At 37.4% G+C, this 20740-nt stretch overlaps 1 protein-coding gene and 1 long non-coding RNA gene across 2 annotated transcripts in view; one reads left to right on the forward strand and one right to left on the reverse strand.

Annotated features, from left to right (window-relative positions):
• The window catches only part of LOC136801200 (uncharacterized), a 39187-nt gene that overhangs the window by 15583 nt on the left and 2864 nt on the right, over positions 1-20740 (forward strand). The window lies entirely within an intron of this gene.
• Positions 2406-20548, reverse strand: LOC136801198 (uncharacterized). The gene is made up of 6 exons (XM_067057834.1): positions 20200-20548; positions 11016-11046; positions 10555-10750; positions 5056-5396; positions 4782-4906; positions 2406-4097 (listed from the first exon to the last, which is right to left on the reverse strand). The coding sequence occupies exons 1-6, from the start codon at positions 20464-20466 to the stop codon at positions 4077-4079; spliced, it is 981 nt and encodes a 326-aa protein (XP_066913935.1). The 5' UTR covers positions 20467-20548; the 3' UTR covers positions 2406-4076.

The raw sequence follows: 20740 nt of genomic DNA on the forward strand, positions 1-20740 counted from the left end.
CCCAAGGAAGGACAATTGCTACCAGATCTGATCCTTTCATTATCCCGCTTTTCAACCCCTCAGCAAAAAATTTCCATGCCACAAAAATGATTCTCACGCATATTTATCACCTAATTTTCGGGAGAAAAACTTTTTCAAAAAAAAGTTAATCTGTTTTCCACCAATGTTTGTTCATAACTTTTTATAGGATTTTTGAATATTAAATCTCTTGCACCAGATTGCAAAGACTTCCAATTTCCTCTCCAAATGATTTCTTCTCTCTCTCTCTCATCTTCAAATGACTTTTCTTTTAATATTTTTCCTCTTCATTTTTCTCCCCAGTCTTCTCTTTCATGCGGTCGATGGATTGGAAACATCTTAACAAGATTCCAAATTTCAAGAAAGAAAGTTTCTCTCCAAAGCTTTGTTTATTAGGATTGGTTAATCGAGACACTGTCACCTTAGGAAAGAACTAAACCCTATTATACAAATTTGGTAGAATATCCAACGAGACAAAGCACGTAAAGGTAATCGAGGCAGCTTAGAAAATAATCATCCATACCTAACCATGTTGAATAGGTTTGGTGGGAGTTCCAAACTTTTATGTCTCAGAAAAAGTCTGCCATGCAAAACTCTTCTTAAAAGGATTCGGTTAATCGAGGCTCTTTCAACATGGAAATTATAATTATATTCAACCCTGCTCAAAAGGTTGGTAGAGACAGAACTGGAGACCACCTTTTTTGCGGTGAAAGAATCTCCAAATTCGGTCAATCAATGCAGCTTTCAACCTGGTAGCAAATAAGCGTTGTCAACCCTGTCTCAAAAACACCCTGAAATCTCATCCCTTCCAAAACGACACTGAGCAGACTGTGAAGACTTTGGGTTTGAATTTAAATGGATGTTCATCAAATTCTGGTGATTGCATCTCCTTCATTGAAACTCAAGTCAGACTTAGAATTCCTTGAGTACTTGTGGTCCAGAGTAAAACATTTTTTTTCTAACTAATTTCCAAAGATATCGTTTTTTTAAGAACATCCAAAAGTTCTAAAGCCTTCGGATGCTCTTAACTTTTCGAGTTTTAAGCCTAATTTTTGAAAATAATTAGAAAAATATTTTAAGGTTTTATTCAGGACAATTAAAGATGCTTTCGACATACCAAAAATCCCTTTTATTTAAGGAGATTTTCAAGAAATAGTATGCAAATGAGATAGTTATTTGAAAGTTGACGAATTTCATTCCTTCTGAAAAGAAGAGGACCATATGATCAATTTAAAAATACCTTTTTCACTGCAATATATCACTTTTTGATGATCGAAAAAGATACACGATAACTGTAATCAGTTTGTGATGACATCATAAGACGACATTTTATTTCATGACGATCATTATATAACTGATTATGGCCGTATTATGAAAAATACATTTGAAATTTTTTCACAGTAAAGGTTATTGTGGTGGCTCAACCGACCCTGACTTTTGGTCCCCCGTCCCCAAGAAAATCTCGTCAGGAAAGAAATACATGTTTTTTTTTTATAAGCAAGTGTCTGCCACTACATCAGGCTCGCATTATGCTTAGCATTCTATTGTTCTCAAACAATAGAGCCATTGTTTAGGTACCAAAAACTGAGCCTGCATATACTTATAAACGTTATGCTTATAAAAGAAAAAACATGTACCAAATCTGTCGAAAAAAGTGAAACAAAGTTTATATAAAAATAATGAAGAGTTACTTCTAGAACCTTCAATAATTTCCCTCTGATAATCAGGTGTCCCTGTGTTTTAAAGAAGGTCACTGTTTTAAATTCTTTTTGAGTATGAAATCCGTCATCTACGATCTTCACCAAACCAACTAGACAGATCAAAACAAATGACTGAGGGCTTCACATACGAGTCTTCAAACCATAAATCTAAAAGGTAACATGTATTTCTCTCTCTTGAAGCCTTGAAGAAGAAGATACATCAGATGGTAAAGTTCGATAAGCTTCATCTCTCACTTATCATTGGTCCCATCTTTCGCGTTAATTTCCACATTTTCATCATTTTCTTATTTTTTTATTCCCCTTTTTCTCCTCTCATCACGACCTAACACGCATACTCCAAAAGAATCTTCCCTTTTCTACCCTTTTTATCTTATACTCACAAATTAAAAGAAAATGAAAATTGGGGAAGGAAGATATTAGAAATTCGTCATTAGCCCGACATGTTTTTTACCCCCACTTACTTCAAAATAAATTAATATTATTTTCGAGTATCGTTTTCTTTTGAAATTACACGGCATATTTCTTGAAAGAATCCTTCAATTTGAAAAAAGAAGAAAATGTTATGATATAAAATTGTATCATTCATTTTTTAATATTTTGAAGCACCCGCCAAAGTCTACACTTCCTTTAAAACAGCTTACACCCCAAAATAAGAAATTCATCGAATTTTCGGTTGTAGTAATATTTAATCATTAATGTAAATTTTATAAAACATAATTAATAATCATTATATACCAATATAACAAACAAAACACAATAAATCAAAGATCTTCAGTGCAACCCTAACTAAAAATCGATTCACTCGAAAACTGCAGGATATTCGAAGGGCAATTTTTTTGTCAATTCTGCACCCTATTAAGAGCATACAATCATGGACAAAAGGTTTGTAGACTTCTGCAATATTTGCAAAATACTTCAATATCGATCCAAAACAAGTCCCCAAGAGGTTCCGGGTGCTTTCCAAACCCATTCAAAGCTGTTCAAAGTCTCTCAAAGTCACCCATTGCAGTCTAACCACAAAAGCAAACCACAAGGGCTTGATTAACTGGCTTACACCAGTATCAAAACGCTGATTTTTTGCTTGTGGTTGCCTCAAAAGCAATTCAAAAGCAATGCAACGACTTCAAAAGTGTTTTTTTAACTTCCCTCCTTTTTCAGACGCATTGAAGAGTCATTTTGCCCTATTTCTCACCATTTTTCACTGAAATTTCATTTGTCTACAACCTTTTGTCCATGATTGTTTTATCAAAAATTTGGCCTGATCTAAGGGGTGCCTTACGAAAACCATTTTTAAGGCCTTTTTTGAATCTCGGACGATGGTGTATGAGCTCTTTTGTCAATTGGTGAAATCTTATTGGCTCATTTCAGTTTTAGAAATTAGATGAGACAAGATCCATTGTTTCTGACATCGGTGTAAGAAAATATTTGGACTAAAAAAACGCCTGTAAACTTGGTAATCCTTCATCTAATGATAAGATTTTCCAATTAATATTTTCTTAAATGTGAACTCAATTGCTTGATATTCTCCTCCAAAATTCTCCGACGAATCTTTGTCTAAAAATTGATTCCGAAATTGCGTGTGCTTATAAATAACTTTACATTTTCTAGCTTAAGAAAATATATGTTTAAAATTTAACGGATAACGAAATGGAACATAAACTTGTTTTGTGGGGCTAAGTTTTATTTAATTCTCGTATATTAGAAGGCTAATATCTTCACTACTGATAATTAGAATGTTCAGAGCAAACTTGAGTTCTACTAAAGAGTTTTATTTCGTTGGGCGAGCTTAGAATTTCTTTTGGTACATTTTATAAAAGAAATCAAAAGACTTTAACGACCAATTACCAACAGATTAAACTCCTGTTTTCCTTTGTACCTCCATGATTCAATTAAATTGAAATTGTTGACACGATAAAATAATTACGTAGTTTGTTATAATTTTGCAAAAAAAAATCCATATCAAAACAATAAGTGTTGCAAAACTGGCTGAGTGCAAAATACTAGTTAGATAGTCTCTAATGTACTTCATATTTTTATATACATACTGCACAACTTCTCGACAGCGACCAATGGAATCGAAATGATAGACAGATTTTTGATATTATGATTCTCTTTCTCTGACTCTTTTTTAAAAGTATTGATGACATTTTTTTAATGTTTTCAACGACGCAAATAAAAATATCAACTTTGAGCTTAATCCAAGATTTTGGATTTTCGTCATGGTTACTTTTCTCTGCGTTGATTGCGCGCTGAATATAGTTGCTATTTGCCGCCACAGGTGAGTTTCACGGGGCTATTCAGTTATTCATTCATTCAATCATCTTTTCCCTCAGCCATTTAATCATCATTTTGTAGACCCTGTGAAGTAAAAAGGAATTACGGTTAAAGGATTACAACTATGTCATGACCGCTCTCAAAGCGTTCAGCATTTGAAAAAATGGGATAAATTTGTTTAAGTTTACAATATTCAAAGTCTGATTTATCGCCTAACAAATTACACGTTTTTTTTTTTATTATAACACCTAAAATTTGGCTGAGCCTGGATGTGCTTATTTTTTTAGCAATTTATAGCCTAAAATGTTCTTAAATGCGTTCTTAATTTTTCGGACTACTTTAAATCGACAACATCATGCAAAATAGAGAGCACTTAAAGTTGGTAAAATTTGGACAATATTTGACTCTCGATTTTAGAAAATCCATCCCTAAATTCGGTTAAAACTGCTTAAAAAGAGGAAAAAATTGTAGTTTCTTGTCTTTTTTTTCCAAACTGAGGCTGCGCATGTTCTTAAGATGTTCTTAATTTTTCGACGAATTTCAGCCTAAATGTTCTTATAAACTGGGTTCTAATAAAGAAAAAAACGTGTATGTTTTATTTTTTACAAGGATAAGGGCAGGTGGGAATGAGTGTCATAAATATACTCCTCTATTGTCGTCGCCCTTTTTGAAACGCCCCTTTTTAGGGTGCCCTACCACCTCCCTACTGCTTGAGTTGATTGTTTCATTTGTTTTCTCTAAAACGTTTTTCATTTAAACTGGACTGACCTGATAGATTCTTTTCACTTCGTTGGCTTCTATGTATCGTTCCCATAATGCAATGTCGTCAAAATCTAGGGCGTGTTTGTGTCCGCTACCATACCGCCACCCAATGAACATCTTCGCAACTTTAACTAAAAGATGGAATCATGAAATAATGCTTTGAATCTCATCTACTTTAATGGAGTAAAATTTTGCGGGGACTTACTGGAAGTTTACACATTGAAACTCCTCACACAAGGTAGCCTATGCCCATTGAGCAATCATATACAACAATATTTACCTCCAGCTGTTTTTGGTGTATAATTCCCATTTTCTGCAAAAAGCTCTCCATTATGGAAACAAAACATTCTTAAAGTTGGTCGGATTCGGACGGAAATAACAAAATGATTCCACTCATAGATGTTTACTGTCTTTGGTGAACATCCTAAACTAAAGCTGTTAGACCAAAGTTGTAGAGTAACCTTTTGACCACCATAATGGATATAAAAGCCGAGGTCTGACCAACCATGAGGCGAAATAATGTTCATTGTGCTTTGGGATGTAGCTGTAACGTTCGGGTCACGGAAACGTAACGCAAATGTGAGGCCGCTTTTCGTGCATTCATCTTGGAGCATGCCTTTGCTGCAAGAAAAAAGATTTCCAGAAATTATAATGTGATGTCGAAAGGTTTAAATGGATCAAGAAGTCTGTATAAGTTACAGAAATGCTAGACAATCATATCGTCTACACAAGGTAGTAATTTAGGATTCAAGTAGGATGCTTGCTTTTGCAGGGCATTGTTTTCGCTCACAAAGTTAAGTAATTTCAGATCTTTTACTTTAGTGTCCTGTTGGTTTCGACACCCTAAAGCAGGAAACAGGCCTGGAAACGCTAAAGCTCGGAACAGTAATGGCTGCGATCGTGAACTGTGGAGAGAGGGGTATTGTTTGTTTCCGACCTAGGTCCTCTCGGACCTAGATCGAAGGATGATGATGATGGGTAATTTAAGTCAATAAAAGTCAACATGACAAAGATCTTATCATGAAGAATTTACACATGCTAAAAGAAACTTGTTTCTTTCAGGTAAGTATAACGGAAGATTTCACAATCAACGAACGGAAAAAGATCAAGGAGATGCACGAACAAGCAAAGAAACTCAACAAGAACAATAACAATAAAGGATTCAACTGGCGCGTAAGAGGAAGCCCAAGAACAAAACTACGCCTCGTTAAAAAATTACAAAACCAAACAAAAATATCTTCAAATTACAAACCAAAATGCTCTACAGAAGAAATCGTCAGCGATTGGGCATTGACAGACGATGATGAATGATTCATTTTGTAAAATAGGCAGTCGAACTCTATTAGCTTTCAAGCTAGTACAGATTTGTACACATTTTTCGACTTTAAAGAATATATACATTAACATTAACATTAACATTTAGAAGACGGGATAAACTTGAAAACGGATTCTAGCCCAATAGAGGACTAAGCAATAGATCAATGGACCTGTCATACGTGCACATTGGTCATCCAACCGTTCTTCAACATTCGAAACTTTGAAGATCTGGACGCCTCTGCCGACCATATTCCTAACGACTTTGTCAGTCCATCAATTGCTCTGCTGAACCAGCACCGTAAACATCTATCCGTAGCCCATCTCAACACCCAATCTATGGCATCTACCTTTACCGAATTCGAATCATACGTCTCAGAGCACCAATTCGACATCATCACAATGTCCGAGACCTGGTTGAAAGACAACAAGAACCTTTTATCGCACCTTGAAATAGATGGCTACGAAAAAGACTTTCGAAACCGAGATGCTAAACGTGGCGGTGGTGTCGGATACTACATCAAAACAGACATCAAACACAAAGCCCGTAAAGATATTGAATCCTTTGACACAACTATTGAACACCAGTGGATTGAATTGACTGGCAAGAACCGTCTCTCGAATGTCTTGATTGGCATTGTGTATCAGCCAAGCAGTAAACAAAATGAAAAACTTGAGTGGCTCAACAAATTCGAATCACTTGTTTCCCAAGCCGCAATTGTTCATCATGGTCCAATAATAATTACAGGTGACTTTAACATCGATTTACTTGTACCGTCACCAGCAAACGAAGCTTACCAGAACATACTGGGAACGCTCAATCTCAAACAACTTATAGCCCAACCAACACGAAATTCCAAAACTCTAATCGACCATGTTATCACAAACATTGACACCAAACTTATAGCGAGCGATGTTGTTTTATGTGACGAAATCTCAGACCACGATTCACCTTTTTGTATCCTCAAAATCAACAAACCTCGATATGAACCGCGGCACAAATACATTAGAGACGAACGAACTTTAGTACTCGCAGACTACTATCATCAATGATTTTCAACAGCTACCATTAAACATTGTGTATGCTTTCGATAACACCTCAGACAAAGTCAGTGCACTTAATAAACTTATCACGGAGTGCATCGATCGTCACGCACCTGTACGTAAGAACAAACTGACCCGTCCTTCGTCCCCATGGATGAAAGATCTTGATGTCCGAGATTTACAACGGCAGAAAAATGAACTACGGCTAAATTTGAAAAATAACCGCAACAATGAACAACTTGACCAACTAAGAAACGTGAGGAACAACCTCAAATCGACCATCCGAGGAGCGAAAAAGAAATTTCTTAAGAACCTCCTAGCTAACAAATCCTCAGCCGAAACATGGAAAGTCATCAACAAATTACTACATCCCAGACAAAAACGCATGGACGTTGATCCAGACGAAATTAACAAGTTTTTCAACTCAACTGCCATGAGGACAACAGGAAGAAATGCAGGAGACCTCTCAAAATCGTTCATTGAAGAACTACCCGAAACATCCAGACAGCTTCCATCTCCGTCCTGCTACGTACGATGAAGTTTCGAGAGCTATCCAGAAACTTAGATCAGATTGTTCCACCGGACCCGACAACATCCCTTCAAAATTCATCAAGCCAGTATCCCAATATCTCACATCACCTCTAACCGATATCATCAATAACTGTATCCAATCATCGACCTTCCCAGAAGAATGGAAAACTAGTCGAATTTGCCCAGTTCCCAAAGTCACCGACCCCCAATCCTTGACAGACTACAGACCAATCAGCATCTTGCCAATCTTGTCAAAAGTCTTTGAAAGAATTATCCTCCAACAATTAACCGAGCACATCGAAGAAAAATCGATTTACCTCGAGAGTCAATCTGGTTTCAGAAAATCGCATTCAACTATAACCGTCCTACTCAAGCTGAAAAACGATATTAAAGTTGCAATGAGCAGAAGCGAAGTAACGCTATCTGTATTTGCCGATTTCTCAAAGGCTTTTGACACCGTTGACTATCGAACTTTAATAAAACAACTTAGTAACCTTGGCTTCTCTCGAAAAGTACTTTATTTGATTAGAGATTATCTATCAGAACGCAAACAATACGCCCAAATCGACGATAAATCATCGAGCAAATTAGACGTATAGTTTGGCGTTCCACAGGGGAGTATACTTGGCCCGATCTTGTTCAACTTGTATGTGACCACTATAAACACCAACGGTCCGAGCACATACCTGCTATATGCCGATGATACTACGCTACTCCGACACACAAAGATCCAAGAACTGCAAAGCGCCATCGAATCGGTCCAAAATGAAATAGACAACATCAACCTTTGGTCTGAGCAAAACAATCTTTGTCTAAACACAAAAAAGACAAAAATGACAATCTTTTCGACCAGACAACTTGCACAACGCCATTCCCTCGCGGAACTCGTCACGGTTATCAAAAGCGCTGGACAGGATATTGAACAGGTCAAAAATTTCAAAATTCTCGGTGTTAGATTTAATGAGCATCTAGACTGGACTGAACATGTCAACCATACCATGAGATCTTGTTTTGCCACGTTACGCTGCTTAAAACGATTCAAGAACACCGCATCATGGCAGCAGCGCAAGATAAAAGCCCAGATTGAGCGTCTTCAGAAAGTCCAGAACGCCGCCGCTGGCTTCGTGCTCAAACGTTATGCCAGAACCAGCGACGTAATCGATCTCGAATGGTTACCAGTTTCTGAGATGGTTGATCTAACAATCGCCAAGATTGCCCATAGCGCTCTCCACAACCCCAGCTGGCCGTCATACCTCAAACTTAATAGACAACCGGATCCAGACAGAGAGCTCCGAAATGGTAATTTGGTCGCACATGACATTGAGGACACATCTCGTCTAACTGGCACCTTTGCACATGAGGCCGCAAAATGCTTCAACAACTTGCCTGTTGATATCAAACGAATTGACAAAAAGGAAAGCTTTGCTGATAAATGCTGGAATTTTTATTTTGATAGGGCGCTAGCCAAATCTCTAAGCTAATTCAATTCAACCTCGAGTCACAAACTTAATCAACACAGTCGATCTAGTATCTGATACTTACGTGTAGTCTTTAGCATTTGCAGCCTAGTCTATTTTCTAAGGTCATTTATTTTCAATCACTTGCTTATATTTGGACCACTCTTCTTGTGTTTTCTAGCCCACCAGCGATTCTAGCGTTCCCCTTTTGATATATTTATTTTATGTTAATATTTATTTTATTTTATCTAAAACATTGTTCTAGCATTTTATATTCCTAAATGAGGACCGAACTATACTCTATTTTACCGCAGCCATTCCACAATTTTGCCATCACAATATCTACAAATTTAACCGAATTTTTAGTTTTGATGTTAATTCGATGTTGCGCTATTACGTCTAGTCTATTCTAAATTCGAATTTTCTTCTCAGTTTGATCTCCTACGAATATATTAAAATATTATCATATAAGTAGTTTTTCTCCCTAATATTTAATATTTACTATTTCATTGCATAACTAGGACTTTGACAACCTACACAATTCGACCTATATGTTTTTTTTATCTATATCATCTTATCCGACGAACCTATTTTTCAGCGTCCTCTATATTAGGTTGCCCATTGATTTACTATTTCTATACTATGTAGCCGACCAGCCAACTAAGCTTCCATTAATGATTTAGCTGTCCACTTCGTATCAGTTTGAATCGTAGAATTTTATATACATTTATATACATAACATATACATAAAATATTTCAACTTCTTGTAAGAAGAACCAATATACTTTTGGAGATCAAGAAATTAATGATGAAAAAAAAAAAAAAAAAAAAAAAAAAAGAGTAGGTGTTTACAGTGTTGCAAACTCTACTTAGTTTGAATCGCAGAAGTCTATAAACGAGTCTCTTTTAGTTTGAATCGCAGAAGTCTATAGACGAATCTCTTTTAGTTTGAATCGCAGAAGTCTATAGACGAATCTCTTTTAGTTTGAATCGCAGAAGTCTATAGACGAATCTCTTTTAGTTTGAATCGCAGAAGTCTATAGACGAATCTCTTTTAGTTTGAATCGCAGAAGTCTATAGACTCTTTGTGACGACGGGAACCTTCTAGAACTTCCTGTACCATAAGAGCCTCAAAAATAAATCTTTCCACTAGAGGTTGAGCAGAGGCCTAAACTCTACCGACTCTGTACATGTATATTTTACACCGTTTACCCCTCTAACAGACGATAGCATCGTCTACAGAAATTTTAGAAGTCTTTAATTGCGCAAGGAATCGTATAATAGGTTCAATTTAACCAATCAACCTAATTTATCTTTCTCTGATGAGCATTTCACTATCAAAACAAATAATTAAATGACATGTCAACTCGGAACTTCAAGAGAAGCTGATTGCTTGATTGGCGAAGAATTCAAGTATTTTATAGAGAACGTACCTAAGACAAGGGATGTGACCCAATCCTGTAAAATACGGCCCATTGGTTGAGAGAGGTGTGTGTCTGGTGGTTAAGTATCCTTTGCTGACGTCAGGTGTTAGACCTCCACCAGGAAGCCAGATACTAAATGTGTTTCCACCTGTCCCAGTGTTCTTTTTTTCTCCTTCGTCGTAACGGAAGTTGATGACTGCATCTTCTGTAAAATGAATTTGGTTGTTAAATCTTTTTTCATACTTAGGCACAAATGGGTGCTAGGTTAATGCGGACTTTCAGATTCGAATCTGATTTTTATACCTCTTTAAACGATTGTCAATAACTTTTGAAGTCTGAAAACTTCGAATTTTTATATTAAAACGTGTTAATGAGTATGTTTGCTGTAAAAAAAGATGCGTTTTCATTTGGGTAAGTAGGGATGATCATTGAAAAAGCAATGTGGAAACTGAACGAATGAGTCCGCTTACCGTAAGAAGAATAATAGCCAACGTCTTCTCCCTAAAAAGTTCAACAAAAGAAAACGTTAAGTTTGCTGAGGTTAGGAAAATATATATCGATGGCTTAACAGCAAAGACATCACCTTACCAGTGGATACTCCTTAAAACCTACTAAGTTGCACTTTAGGCTCTCTTAGCCACCAAACTTAATCCAATATTGTATAATTCACTTTTTTACAATCTCTAATATAGGTACTTTCATAAAATAACTATTTTCGAGATCTTCAATTATCGCAGTGTCGTGAAATTCGAAGTTATTAAAAAATTTATCAAAAATCCCTTCAAAAAAGTTTTTTCGAACCTAGAGAGATTACACAATCGAATTTAAGGTCATAATACTTTTTGCCACCGCAGGGAGCCGAGTATACCACAGATTTTGACTTATTTACCGCCGCCGCCGCCGGTATTGTGCTATTTCCGCTATGGATTTCTAGTCATAGATAACCTGCCGCCGCCGGTAATATACGATCACCGGCGGAAACCCGGAGACTACCGCAATAGGATTCTATTCTCAAAAAAATTTCTAAATTCAAAACCCGCCGCCGCCGCCGGTAATAGACGATCACCGGCGGAAGCCCGCAGACTACCGCAATAGGATTCTATTCTCAAAGAAAGTTCTAAATTCAAAACCCGCCGCCGCCGCCGGTAATAGACGATCACCGGCGGAAACCCGCAGACTACCGCAATAGGATTCTATTCTCAAAGAAATTTCTAAATTCAAAACCCGCCGCCGCTGCCGGTATAGACAATCACCGCGGAAACCCCGCAGACTACCGCCCAATAGGATTCTATTCTCAAAGAAAGTTCTAAATTCAAAACCCGCCGCCGCCGCCGGTAATAGACGATCACCGGCGGAAACCCGCAGACTACCCGCAATATTATTTTATCTCAAGAAAGTTCTAAATTCAAAACCCGCCGCGCGCCGGTATAGACGATCACCGGCGGAAACCCGGAGACTACCGCATTATTATTTTATTCTCAAAGAAATTTCTAAATTCAAAACCCGCCGCCGCCGCCGGTAATAGGACGATCACCGGCGGAAACCCGCAGACTACCGCAATAGATTCTATTCTCAAAGAAAGTTCTAAATTCAAAACCTGCCGCCGCCGCCGGTAATAGACGATCACCGGCGGAAACCCGCAGACTACCGCAATAGGATTCTATTCTCAAAGAAATTTCTAAATTCAAAACCCGCCGCCGCCGCCGGTAATAGACGATCACCGGCGGAAACCCACAGACTACTGCAATAGGATTCTATTCTCAAAGAAAGTTCTAAACTCAAAACCCGCCGCCGCCGCCGGTAATAGACGATCACCGGCGGAAACCCGGAGACTACTGCAATATGATTCCATTCTCAAAGAAAGTTCTAAATTCAAAACCCGCCGCCGCCGCCGGTAATAGACGATCACCGGCGGAAACCCGGAGACTACCGCAATAGTAATAGACAAACACCTACAACAATATGATCATAGGCTCAAGCAAAGAGTTTAGACACAACCACAATAGGATTCTAGCCTCAATGAAAGAAATTTATGAAATCAAAAATCAAAATCCATCTTATTATTAATCGAAAATAGATATTGTTTGGCAGCGCATAGACTTAAACTTGAGTTTGAAAAATGAAATAATTGCTTATATCATCCCTCCCATCTCGATAAATTCCAAAAGGTCATTGACATGAACACCGAAGTGGCGGAACAATCGTTTTCTAAATTGAATCGATTCAAATATTCTACTCGAAAAATGAGTTACTGCAAGAGACAATGATTTTTTAAATTTATTGATCATAGTCATAACAAAAGGCTGACAAAGTAGTAGAATTACACCCCTGTCTCACCTCTGTGAATTTGATAATCATATGAAGAGAAGGATCGCTTTTATTATATGGAAGAGTTTTTTGAGATTAAGTACGATGGGATGAGGGTAATAAGTGAAGGTTTAATTTTGTTTTATTAAGTCACTGCAGTAAGTTTATATTTATAAATATTTGATTTATATAGAGTTTAAATACTAATCATGTTAGCTATTTTATAACTTTATTTCAAATGTGTTTGAAATTTTTTAAGCTCACTCTGAAAAAAACGTACACCTATGTCATAAATGAACGCAAAAAGGTTTGAACGATTATTTTTGACCAAACTCTAAATATTTCAATAAAAAAATGAAATTTGCCGGCGGGTTTCCGCAAATTACCGCGAAACCCGGCGGCGGCGGCGGTAAATTATTCTGATGAAAAGTGACATTTGCCGGCGAGTGGGGCAACGTGACCTTCGCGACTTCGGCGCAGCGGCGAAGGATGTTGCGCAGCGCGAGTCTTTCGCATATGGTATAAATTATTTTATGTCTGGAACAGCTTTCGTGACTTCGGCGCAGCGACGAAACATATTGCGCAGCGCGAGTCTTTCGCATATGGTATGAGTTATTTTATGTCTGGAACAGCTTTCGTGACTTCGGCGCAGCGACGAAACATATTGCGCAGCGCGAGTCTTTCGCATATGGTATAAGTTATTTTATGTCTGGAACAGCCTTCGCGACTTCGGCGCAGCGACGAAACATATTGCGCAGCGCGAGTCTTTCACATATGGTATGAGTTATTTTATGTCTGGAACAGCCTTCGCGGCTTCGGCGCAGCGGCGAAACATATTGCGCAGCGTAAGTCTTTCGCATATGTTATGATTTATTTTATATCCAGTTCAAATGTTGTCAGGGGAAGTGAAATCATGCAAAAACTTGCGCTGCACAATATATTTCGCCGCTGCGCCGAAGTCGCGAAGCAGTATTATCCATGCTAAAATATCATTTTATATGATTAGTTTTACATCAGAAATGGCCTTCACAGCTTCGGCGCTGCGGCGAAAGATATTGCGCAGCGCAAGTCTTTCGCGTTTATAAAGAGTTATTTTGTGTCCTGAAATGACCTTCGCGGATTCGGCGCAGCGGCGAAACATATCGCGCAGCGCAAATCTTTGTTAACAGCAACTGAAGCTCATACAGAGTTTCTGAGAATGAAAGTGACGTCAGATCAAATGTCGTCAGAAAAGAAAGTGTAATCATGCGAAAGGTTGCGCTGCGTAATATGTTTCGCCGTTGCGCCGAAGCCGCGAAGGTAGACATTTTAAAGAATAAATAGGTTTATGTCATGCGAAAGGGTGCGCTGCGCGTTGGGTTTTGCCGCTGCGCCGAAGTCGCGAAAGTAAAAATTTTGAATAAGAAAAAACTATATCTTGCGAAAGGCTGCGCAGCGGTGAAGTAATTGTGCAAATCGCCGGCCCTTTGGGGTTTCCGCAAATTACCGCGAAACCCGGCGGCGGTCGGCGGCGGCGGTAAATTATTCTAATGAAAAATGTTGATTACCGGCGGGTTTCCGCAAATTACCGCGAAACCCGGCGGCGGCGGCGGTAAATTATTCTAATGAAAAATGTTGATTACCGGTGGGTTGCCGCAAAACACCGCGAAACCCGGCGGCGGCGGCGGCGGTAAATTATTCTAATGAAAAATGTTGATTACCGGCTGGTTGCCGCAAAACACCGCGAAACCCGGCGGCGGCGGCGGTAAATTATTCTAATGAAAAATGTTGATTACCGGCGGGTTTCCGCAAAACACCGCGAAACCCGGCGGCGGCGGCGGTAAATTATTCTAATGAAAATTGCTATCAATTTTAGACAAGTTCTGACGAATGAGAAATACCGCCGGGTTTCCGCCGTGCTACGCGGTAAATAGATTGATATCTGTGCCTAAATGAGGGAGCCTAAAGCGACCGAGGATGACATTCATAACTTCACGCCTATGGATAGTTGGACAAACAGCTCACAATTTTGCGAAACTGTTTGTCACTTTTCTTATACCGGTTAAATGGTTAACCGATTAAGTGGTAGCCCGGTATTGAGTGTTTAATTTGGCACACTCTCTATTGTTTTATCACCATCAAAAAGAATTTTCCGGAGTTAAATGATCTGATTACCCATTTTGAAAGCTCGGTTTGTCCTTTTCTTATCCCTAGATAATATCGATGGCAATCACCTGACCAGTGGATACCCCTTAAAACCTGCAAAGTTGCAAACTTAATTCAATATTGTATAATTTACTTTTTTACAACCTGTTATAAATGTACTTTCATAGAATTCATAATTTCAAGAATTTTAAAACCTGTACGGTTGTAGGCTGCTGGCATCCACTAACGGATTCGTGCTCCTTATTAGCCAAATTCTGGAGCCGCTCGCTGCGCTGCAGTCGATGCCCGTGTCGGGACAAAAATCGAGGCGGAAGCCATTTTGTTTACATTTTTGGCTGGGGAAGCACTGCAAAACAGTGCTTTTTGAGTAGATTTGGTGATTCTTGGGAAGAAAGAAGAAGAATACTGCTTGGAACCAACATTAAATGTATTGGAATAGACTTCTATCATGCATTGGAATAACAGACAATACTTCTTCCTTGAACATAATGAATGTGTGAAACTTGCTTTTTTGTTTACAAACTTATAACTCAAGTAGTTTTGTCGATTTTGCTGCTTTCGAAAGCTGTTGATGAAGACTACTAACTTGCAGAAGTAACTTTATATTGGTACAAACAATGACTATAATAGCTTCACAAACATTCCCTATCATGGAATTCAGATGGGAAAGATTTTTTCGATTGCAATGAACAGTTTTGATACGAGAGAGATATCCAAGATATAGGCTCATAGTTCAAACATGGTTTCACCCATCCCCTTAGATAAAAAAAAATTCATGATTCATCTTATTCATCTGAAAAATGGCTAAAGAGACACCATCGGTCGGATCGGATTCATCACTGACTGTGCTGAAGGATAAACTTTACTTTTAACTCTCAAAATTTTGTCGTTGAATCTTCCCAGTCGTCAAAGACCGAGTTATAATGTTATAAAAGTAACTGATTTTGTAGTACGTTTTACGTGCAGGCTTTGATTGGATCCAGGACAAGAAAAGGATAAGCAAATCCGAAGAAAGTGCCCAAAAATTCTGAAATTTTGGAAGTACCGCAAGAAATTGAAAGTACGTTACGACATTGACATGACTATGTATATCATATAATGGATTATTATTGTTTTGGATATCAAGCACACCATCAACGGCTCTAACTTGGGACGAGTGGTCATATCATGGGATGGTTGACTTTCTGGACTGTACTTTCACTGTTAAATCTCTGTTGACAACAAGTTTGTTTTCTATGATTTGCGACTATGTTGATTAAATGACTTTGGAGGTTTGGTAAAATGATTGCCGAATTGCTGTCCCATGTTTTGTCAGACTGTCCCAAGTTAAGCCCTTGACGGTACAAATCCACTTTGTAGTCATTGCATTTTCAGGCAAAGTTATGATGCCTAAAGCACTGTCTGAAATTACTTTTTATTTGGATTCAGTGCTCAATTCTGTTCGGTGGAAAAGCTTCCAACTTCCCAAGTACTGTACAAAGGATTACGATAAAAAAATTTCGAGATGTTTTTACTTTATCATTAAATATATGAAATTTGTACAAAATTTGCATCAGCCAAATATTTTTATGCTTGAAAATAGTTTATAAATTCTATTCTGTTGGATAATTTTGTGGTGGTAAAGATAAGAAAAACATAACATGAAGTCAAAATACTCTCAAACACTTAAACATGTTTATGTATGGTTTTACTTTTTACCTATCTCCCAACCCAAAATCTACTTATCATACTCAATTGAGGCCCAAAGTGAGCAAGAAAGTTTTTCTAAGAAAAGTAATAGCCCAAATAAAGCATATACAGTACAAAAAGTTCATAGGCTATAGGCCAAAGACTGAGGCTGGGATAATTGAAAATTCCCCAAACGATGAGTGATTATAAACGTTTCATGTTTGGAAGAGGCTTTTTCTTGAAATCCAATAAAAGTTCCAACATAAATCCAATCTCTTTTTCCAATTTTTGGCTGGTAAAAAGAAGGGGAGTCTCACTGTTTTCTTACCAAATATCTGCAAATGCCGCCTAAAAACGAAAGCGAAAGTATTTTTTGTCCCTACAAGCTGCGCACGGCAGCGCAGCGAGCGGCTCCAGAATTTGGCTAATAGAGGATGCTTAATAAGCTATATTTCCTTTGTCCAGAGATTTGCCGCCTTTAGCCGATATACGGCTAAAGACATTTTTAGCTGGCGAGTGTCTACAAATATAACATTACGAATGTTTAAATTTTCTGTGAGGCACCAAATCATAGATTGGAAAATATATTTGGATTTTGGAAAAAAAAGTAGGCGGAAGGAAGATTGCTTGTTTTTCTTCCTCCTTTCTTGTTTAATGTGGAGATTTTGTAAAAGATGAGAAATTAGATTTATTGAATTTAAGTGCCTTGATGTATCTTCTGTGTGCACCAACAAAATTTTGCTTCGTAAAACTACATTTTGATGCTTTAATTTGGACTTGCATGAGTGTATAATTTTTTTACCACACTGGATTTGTTGATCACTTTGGCTCCAGATAATTGTTTTGTCAGTTCTACAGATATGTTGCAGATTATTTCAAGGTATTCTAGTTATGTATATACAGTACATTTTGGGAGTCATATTGAATATTTCTGACATTACTTCTTTATGATTCTACAAAAGGGAGTGTTGTTGTTCCTTCAACAAGGGCCTTTAAATGTTAAAACAAAAAAAAAGAACTTTTCTTCAACTTTGGCATTTCACTTTTTAATACTGTGTGGGCTTTGTATCTTTTCAGGTACTTAGCTCCAATTTCTTGAAGAGATTGGAGTGTTTCTGGTTGTTTTCTTTCACTTTTGTGTTCATATTTGTATTTTTTGAGCTTCGACCGAAGAGCTGATGGAAAAGTTTTGATAAATTTACAGACCAGATATCTTATTAAAAGCAAAAGTCAAAAATAAATCTACAGACTGTACATAATGCGCGCATCATATTGTTTTTTATCTTTTTTCTGTTTTGTTTTCTGGTCTGGGATTCGAATTTCAAATGTAAACATTCCATTGAAAACGTTCGAAACGATCGTTTTTGCGCGCACAACAATGTCAATCAAATTACTCGCCAAGATTTCCTTTGCGAACCGGAAAGCGGTTGGTAGATCATTAAGCAGACCTATACTACCTGTGGTTTTGTAGAGGTCTGCGATTCAGACTAGTACGGTTGTGCTCTTGACAATGCAACAAAATGGCGAAAACTTCTGAAAATCTTAACACGGAAATTTCATCAAAATATGGATCCTGCACCCCAAATAAATGCTTTATAAACGAAATAATACGGGATAACGATGTCTTGCAGTGTAGGAAGTGTCAAAAATTTGTTCATTATGCCTGTTCGGAGCTTCCAGCCTACCAAGTACAGATTTGCCTTCAGTAGATTCGAATGTGCGAAATGCATCACAGTCACGCCAATTTTATTAGAGAAGATCAAAACAAGTAAACAAAGAACGACCAATAACAAGGCAACAAATACTGAAGGTAAAGAGAAAGATCAAGATGAGCAGTGTGTTTTCGCTAGACTGGATAGACTGGAGAAGAAGATCGACGATCTTGTAAACAAAGATGATGTCGTTAAAGGATCCAAACAACAACAGACATACGCTAGCATCGCTAAAGATTAGCTAAAGAAAAAAGACAACGATATAGAATCAAAGCAACAACAGACATACGCTCAACATTACTAACCATGAGCTGAAGCAACAATAGGTAACGATCAAGAATTTCATCAAAGAAGAGAAAGAAGAAGAACGATGGTCAAACTTAACAAAGTACAATATCATTGTTCACAACCTCGGAGAGAACAAACATGAAGACCTAGAAGAGCAACGTGTAGGTGATAAGGATTATGTTGAAGAAGTTGTACAAAACCAAATGGGATTAAAGGTAAACATCGTCAACGCAGAAAGAATAGGAGCTCGGAAAGACGAAATATTCAAAACAAAAATATGGCGACCCTTGGAAGTCGTGCTAAAGAACGAAGAAGAGAAACTTCAGATTCTGGCATCAGTCCACAAATTAGAGAAAGACGAATTTAGAAGAAAGAACACGAAACTATTAAAGAATGGTATAGAAAGGCTAAGGAGAAAACAAAATTACAAAAGAATGGCAGCTGGATATATAAGGTTAGAGGAAGTCCTCGGACAAAACTCTACTTTAAGAAGATCTGTAACAAACCCGTTACTGAAAATAAAATATTGTAAAGACGACTGGTTAAGAGGCCCACCGTGCGCCTACAACTGTAAAATTGTAAAATGTTAAGCATGATTATTTCATAGAGGTTGATAAGACTGAGAAATATATTACTGTAAATTAAAATTAATTATCGCAAAGTGTCGTGAAATTCGAAGTTATTCAAAATTTTATAAAAAATCCCTTCAAAAAATCAAGTTTCTCGAATCTAGAGATTACAAAATTGAATTTAAGGTCATAAAACCTATATTTTTAGGTACCCATACTTATGGTAGGTACGAAAAAATCATTTTCTTTTTCATGGTTAGACCCCGAAATCGAAAGGCTCTCAAAGCTATTCTAAAGCTCATTTAAAGCTTTGTTAAAACATGGTTATATTGCATACCAAATTGTCAGCTTACACCGTATGTTTTACCCTGAGTATCAGAGGCTGAGTTTTCAAAGAATATATCAACCTCTGAAGACCAATAATTGAAATTTTATCGCGCATGTGTCAATCTAATCACTGTAGAAAGAATCAAAGATGAAGAGCAAATATTACCATATTAATGTCTAGCAGACTGTATCAGTATGCAGTTTACTATTTACGAATTCTCCAGAAACTTCCAAGTGTAATTGAAATGAGTTTCTTTCAAAAGAAATCTTCTACATGATTTCCAAATGTAGAACAGTAATTACTAAATTATTAATTATGGTAATATTACTTCAATGGAATCGAAATAATAGAGAAATAGAGAAATCTTGTGTTATGATTCTCTATCATTGACTGTTTTTAAAAAGCGTTGATGACATTTCTGAGCTGTGTTTTCAACGACGGGAATAAAAATATCGACTATGACCCTCATCCAAGATCTTGGATGGTCGTCATGGTTACTTTTCTCTGCGTTGATTGCGCGCTGAATAGAATCTCGATTGGTCGGCACAGGTCAATATAGGATTTTGGCCTGTGCTTTTCACGGTACGTATGTTTATGATGAAAATCAATCTTATGTCCTGTGACCTTTCAAACATACCTTAAAATAGTAAGCTGAACTATTAGATTTTTGTGGACTGCTTTCTTCGGCCAAGCAACTCTCTTCGACACATCGGCACGTTTTCGTTTCATGATCGTACAAAGATGTTATATTTTCCATTCCACGACACGATAAAACGCATTCCGTGATTTGTTCTGTCACAAGTGTCTTCACTGATGTACAACCTTCCCCTTTCTTTGCACTTGTGGTGAAGATTTGCGCATGCGTAGAGTAAAATACCGATACAAGCACCAGACGTAAAAACATCTTGATAGGTGTTCAGTTTTCACTTTCACAAATGCTTCCTCTAGAAGAAAAGCTTTACGAAAAGTTTCAAAATGTATTCTAATTTTTCAATGTGAATCAAAAAATGTCTGTCAGTAGTAACAGGAGCCGCAGATAAATTTATTGTGACGTGCTTTTCGTTCCCCGTGGTTGATTATTTCCAAACTGTTGACAAATTTTTCAATTCTTGATTTTCTGTTTTTCTCAAATAACAATTCACAACTAGGGGAAAATCAAAGTTTGATTCACATGACAT

Source organism: Clytia hemisphaerica, unplaced genomic scaffold (assembly GCF_902728285.1).
Source record: "Clytia hemisphaerica strain Z4C2 unplaced genomic scaffold, Clytia hemisphaerica genome assembly, whole genome shotgun sequence".
Classification (NCBI taxonomy): domain Eukaryota; kingdom Metazoa; phylum Cnidaria; class Hydrozoa; order Leptothecata; family Clytiidae; genus Clytia; species Clytia hemisphaerica.